Source organism: Pundamilia nyererei, unplaced genomic scaffold (assembly GCF_000239375.1).
Source record: "Pundamilia nyererei isolate P.nyererei 1_Seehausen unplaced genomic scaffold, PunNye1.0 scaffold00565, whole genome shotgun sequence".
NCBI lineage: Eukaryota > Metazoa > Chordata > Actinopteri > Cichliformes > Cichlidae > Pundamilia > Pundamilia nyererei.
In genome coordinates, this window is record NW_005187966.1 from 65,274 (window position 1) to 71,475 (window position 6,202).

Sequence of the window (6,202 nt, forward strand, 5' to 3'; positions counted from 1 at the left end):
GATGAGTAACACAGCTGATCTGTGACTCAGCCTACATGCTTTTCATCAGTGTCAATAATGCACAGGAAGGAACTTTCACAATGACTGCACTAAAAACGTTTTCAGGAACTCTTCTTCTCTCTCATTCTGTTGTGTAACAACTTTTCAACATGGATGTTAAAAACTGAATTAAACACATAATGAAACAAATATTATTGTTTTTTGGGTTAATAGATTTTCCTGATGTTACTTTGAGCACAATTGAAAAAACGTACGCGGGACATAGTGAGAGAGTGTTTTATTTATACTCATTAATGCTTTGTCAGACTTTAGACACAGCAGTAATGGCTGTGTTATTGTTGTTATTTAAGGTATTTGGGCAATACTATCTTCTCAGTCTTCGTTTTCACCTTCAGTCCCTTCATGTAATACTTCAAAATACTTCACTTCATGTTGAACTTTTTTAAGCAGGCAGTTCCTGAGCGTACTGGAAACTTCTTGTAGTGTAGTCTTTATAGTGTCGGTGCCATGCTATAATTAAACCTGCTCTAGTGCCTTGTGCGCCCCACATGCTCACAATGCCACTGGTCAAAGTCACTTGTTCCACCCACACTGCTAAAGGAAAAGCAAGGTAGGTGCCTATGCAGAGTCTTAATCTAAAATAAGATATTAACCAGTTGTAATCAAGCAAGACTCGTCTTAGTACAAAATTACAATAAGTCGTATGCTGCTGGTATTTCTAATATCTCGTGGGAAATTATTCTTACGAGGACGTTTACTGTCAAAATGAACTGTAAGTTGTTACATGTTGAACTCTGTGAACAGGTGCAACAGACAGATGTTTGTGTCTTGACACATTCGTGTATTACAGCATTGCTAATAAGTGGCCTCCTGAACTTAAAGGTTTGTCGTGATGACAATATTGACACTTTTTTTAGGCTAGGTTGTGTTTTCTTTGCGTAAAAGACACTTCAGAGGTCATGAGGACAATTGATGCATGTCTAATGTTAAAGTGAATAAGTACAGTGGCATTTCCAGGAATAGAGTAGTCACACTTTTCTAGTGTCTTTATTACTGACTTATCCTGACTCTCGCTGTTCTGCCTTTTCTCTCTTTGTACAGTACACGTTGAATGTAAACATCTGGCGGTCTGCTCTGACACAAGCAAGTCTATAAGGTGACAGTGCACACAGGAAGACATTATGAGAAGAAGTGGAGCAAGCGGAAGAGAAAGTGCAACACATGTGGACAATAGTGGCATAAAAGAAAGCTCAAAAACTATTCTTCAAACACCAAAGCATATACCAGACTCTAAAGCTCAAGAAACTCCTCACGACCTTTCTTCATGTCTCTCAGAGAATTCTGGTCTTATCTCTTACAACTTCTCTTCACACTCAGACAGACTCTTCACTCACTTACACAACCTTTGCAAGGAAGAATTACTCCTGGACTGCACCTTTATCGTTCAAGGAAAATCCTTCCAAGCTCACCGGCTTGTTCTAGCAGCTATCAGTCAAACCCCAAATGCAATTTTAGGTTCAAAAGAAATGCCAGGGCTTGGAGTGGGAGAAATTGCACAATGTTTGACACCAGTTGGTTTAAGGGCTATCATGGAGTTTGCATATTGTGGACATGTGGCCATGGACTTGAGTAAAGAGCGGGTAATTGAGGAGGTTTTAAATGCTTCTCAATGTCTCCAGATGGAGAGGCTGAAAGAAAGTTGCATATCAAAGATCAAAACTTCTGCTGCAAAAGAGAGAGAGAAGAGCTTGGCTATCATCAGAGACATGTGGAAGAGAGGAGAAGGATGTGATGTCACAATACAAGCAGAGACTGGAGAGAAAAATTCAGGTGAGGCCCAAACACTCATATATGGGATCATATATGACTTTACATGACTTTACAGTGGTAACAAATGAAAAGTAATCGATGAGGAATGTCCACTAACTGACCAGTGTAGCCTTTGAGATTATGATGTAGGGTAATATGACCCGAACAAGGTTTAATCTCGTAACACCCAACAATGAAACATCTAGAATTAGAATTAGAGCTGGGACTGCTTTTAGTCACATGCTGAAAAGGAAAATCCCCAGAAACTAGAGTATGTTACTTTTCAATTTAAGTTCCATACGTTCATACTGGCATTAAAGTTTTTCTTTTAAACAGTTTTCAATTATAGTGCTTTGAAAAGATTGAGATTGTTTTAAATAAATAGTTACAAGAAAATTCCCAAAGCATTTATTTCAGATCTGCAAATGCATACTGCCCTTCATTTTTATTGTGATCATTAAAAGAGAAACAAATACTGTTCTTAGATCTGGTCACAGTTCATACAATTGTGGTCAAACGTTTCCATGAACTCATTATGGGTTTGCATGTCATGATAATTTGGGAGTTTTTAATGATTTCTTTGAACTGATCTTTTCTCAAATTGGAATCATAGTATATCATATGTCTGTCATGAATTAAATTAAATTATTTTGGATTTTCTTTTATGTTTCTGGCTTAATTCTTTTTGGATATTTGACCACTCTTCTCAACAGAAGTGGTAGACTTCAGTCAAATTAGTTGGTTTGAGACCTGGGTTTTAATTATTTTCAGTAGGGTTGAGCTCAGGGCTTTAGGTTACAAGACTCCATTTAAAGCATTACTTAAAAGAACTGTTTTATAGCATATAACATGGGGTGTTGTATGTGTAAAAAAAAGTATATTGTGTATGAAGATGAATGTATGTTTTGTATGTAAAATCTATTAACTGTAGTAGTCAGTCAGTGTAGTTGTACTGAAAGCAGTGGCATTATCTGTGCACTCTGAAATGTATATCTGAACAGTATACAACACAGTATATTGTGCTGTTGTATTATATCCAAAATAAATCTAAAATAAATTCAAACTTGTGCACCAAGTTCTTTTTTCCTTGAGTCACTAAAGACGCATGCTGCACAATCGTTCCACCCTGGAAAAAGAACAGTTCAAATAAATCATATAAAAGTCCTAAATTGCTATGACATTTATGTACATGATGAATGTGTGTAAAATTCTGACCACAACTGTAGCTGGCGTGCAACTATTTTACTCATGATAATCACATTCACAGAAAGGGTGACTGTACTACACGCTCCTCCACAAACTTGTAGATTTCCTAGAATCCTTTTCCCAGAATAGTTCATAGTGTGACAGTCAGCTGTTGTTTATGCAGGTAAGAGAAATGGAATGTCAATAATGTCAACACAAAGTAAATATATACACAAAATCATGTCATTTACTAATATAGGAATTTTTTTTAACTAAAAATGTGTCATTTCTTGGTGACACATGCTGACCAGACACGTGCTGCTGTAAAAAGAAAAAAAAGACAAAAAAAGTATGACATAAACTCAAAATGATCACCCGCTGTTGTTTTGAAGGAGAAAGTAAACTGGAAATGCATTCCCAGTATGCTAACACTAGGTGGAGTTAGAAACGTTTACTTACCTTGTGTCTTTTCTACTTTATCCGCATCTTTCTCTGTGACCTTTTTATCATCTCCTGACTTTTCTCAGCACATCGTGTGGTGTTAGCAGCAGCTGGGGACTATTTCCGGGCATTGCTGTGTGGAGGGTTACGGGAGTCTTGCCAGGAAGTGGTGTGCCTGCGAGGTGTGTCGTCTTGGGTGATTGAATCCATGCTCTATTTCATCTACACCGGTCAGCTCAGACTGAACTGGAGTCGGATTTGGGAGCTTACAGATGCAATGCTTCAGTTCCAGCTGGAGGGGGCGCTGTCGCTGTGCATTGAGTTCATGCAGGACAGAATGGATGAAAGCACATGTCTAGATGTGCTGGTCCTGGCTGAGACCTACGGGCTGGTCCAGCTAGGGCAGGCAGCCGAGGAGTATATTGCAGCCCACTTCCAGTGCGTCTCTTATGGGGAAAAGTTCAAGGATATTCCCTTTCACCTCCTTGACAAACTTCTTAAGAAGGACTCCTTGTCTGTAGAGAGTGAGGTAGTATTTTTATTTCTGGTGGTCAGTCATTCTTTTTGTGTTTAGCTTAAATTTCTCATCACGTGTTCCTCCTTTCGTCTATCATATCTAACTTTTTTTTTTTAATTTCTCAATCATTTTATGTTCCCAAGGTAATGCCAGGGATAACAGCTGTTATCCATGTGCAATGCAATGGGTTTGTAATTCATTTCATTTTTATTTATATAGCATAAAATCACAGTAACAATCACTTCAAAGCAATGTATACTGTAAGGTAAAGATCCTGTTATAGTAATAACAAAAGGGAGATAGCAACAATGAAACGGTCTCCTTTGAGCAAGTGCTTGGAGACAGTGTGAAGGAAAAACGTCTTTTTAAAAGGATGAAACCTGTGGCAGAACCAGAAACATGCAGCAGCTTATAGGCTTTTAGCTTCACAACTAATGTGTTACTTCTGCTTACAGTTCAACAGCCTTATATAAAAGAACAAAAAATTTAAATAAGACACATTTATATTCAGTGCTGTTTTGGGGGTCTTTACATACTTTATAACTGCAAAGTTTGACCATTAAAATATTAATTCTTTGTATTTACAAATGGAAGAGAAAATACAATTAGCCTAATGTATTGCTCACAAAATGTTGTGTAGGTGACATTGCCTACAATTGTACACCATCCAAAGTGCAGCATTCAGTAGTTGTAACTGAAAATATTCAGTTTGTATATGTGAAAAAATATAAATTATTAACTCAAATTTAAAATGAATAGATTTTCTTCACGACTTTCTTAAGGACAGTTGGAGTAGTAATCACAGGCTATTTATGCAATTTATTGTTTATTTTGTAAAATAATATTTCTAAAGCATTTCTCTTCTTTATAATTAGATTGTGGTGTTCAAGGCAGTAGTGAGCTGGGTGGAGGACAACCCTAAAGAGAGACTCCAATGCCTGTCCAGCCTGCTCCTTCATGTTCGGATCACACTCTTCAGCTATGCTGAACTTCAGGAGGCCCTTAGTTGCAGCATCTTACTCAGGAGCCCTGGTGCAAGGAAAACACTGGTAGCCCTCCAAAGTCTCATTGAAGGGGATTACAGAGGGCCTAAATATCATCCTCGCACCAAAAACCAGGTTGATACTCTTTTACTTCACTGATGTTTGGAATTCAATTAAAGCTATGTCCGTTTAAGCAATATTACCACTTTTCTTTAGGTCCTGGTTTTGGTAGGTGGGGACACTGTTGATGATGAATTCATGAAGAGGGTTCCCAGCCAGACCCTGTGGTTTGCTCAACAGTTTCACCGTGGCCCCGGTTTAAGAAGGAGCATAGAATGGAAACCATTTGCAAAGTTTCCTGAACCTGCGCGATTCAGACACTGTGTCTGTCTCTTGAACAACAAACTGTATGTGTTGGGAGGACGCAAATACTATGGAGCACTGGACATCCTCAAGTCAGCAGTGAGGGTAGTGTTGTGTGGGTCACAGATGTCATACAGACATCAGAGGTGTTTGTGGTTGATTTTGCAAAAGAGTTCTTCTTGTACGTTGTACACATGCTTGATATATAAACTGTCAAGATATTAACAGCTTTGTTTGAGTTCAGAGCTCATCAACAGCACAGTCATTGGCAGAAGAGATTTTTTTTTAAAGGGACTCACACAAACCCTGAACTGATACATTATGCAACTTCCTCCTTGAATGAATTGCAGAAATGTGTGTGCATGTTTGCGTAACTGCTGTGTAAATTTAGTTAAATGTAGCTTTTTAATCTGTAACTACAACTACATGTCTTTTACTCTCAGAAACATCTGATCTTGTGGGATTTTCCTGCACATTCACATCTAGAGTTTACAGAAAAGACCCCCCAAAAAAGGAAATATCCAGTGAGGTCCATTTGTCTGGGCAGATCTGTATTGAATCAGAATCATTGTTAATTGCCCAAGTTTAAGGAGAGAGAGAGAGATAAAAAGTGGGGAAAAAACAAGTTAGAAATTAGAAATTACACAAACTATAGTGCAAAACTGAGTAGTGCAATATGCATATGACTGCATGATATGAGTGGATTATTTCATCAGAGTGAGGGAAGTCTATAGGGGCATAAATCAATCAATCAATCAATCTTTATTTATAAAGCACTTTTCATACAAAAAACAATGTAGCACAAAGTGCTTTACATAGTTAAAAACAGCCCACCCCACCCTCCAACTCACTCCCCACACTCTCATTAACATAAATGATGTGAATACACACATATCCCCCCCCC

General features: G+C 38.0%; 1 protein-coding gene across 1 annotated transcript; it reads left to right on the forward strand.

The window, feature by feature from the left end:
• The first annotated feature begins 1,161 nt into the window (after positions 1–1,161).
• LOC102214226 (kelch-like protein 12) lies at positions 1,162–5,751 on the forward strand. The gene is made up of 5 exons (XM_005754434.1): positions 1,162–1,830; positions 3,522–3,964; positions 4,828–5,070; positions 5,152–5,390; positions 5,742–5,751. The coding sequence occupies exons 1-5, from the start codon at positions 1,182–1,184 to the stop codon at positions 5,749–5,751; spliced, it is 1,584 nt and encodes a 527-aa protein (XP_005754491.1). The 5' UTR covers positions 1,162–1,181.
• The last annotated feature ends 451 nt before the right edge of the window (positions 5,752–6,202 follow it).

Coding starts and splice junctions, on each gene's coding strand:
- LOC102214226 (XM_005754434.1), top strand. CDS start 1,182: ATGAGAAGAAGTGGAGCAAGCGGAAGAGAAAGTGCAACACATGTGGAC. Junction 1,831..3,521: donor GACTGGAGAGAAAAATTCAG/GTGAGGCCCAAA, acceptor GACTTTTCTCAG/CACATCGTGTGGTGTTAGCA. Junction 3,965..4,827: donor CCTTGTCTGTAGAGAGTGAG/GTAGTATTTTTA, acceptor CTTTATAATTAG/ATTGTGGTGTTCAAGGCAGT.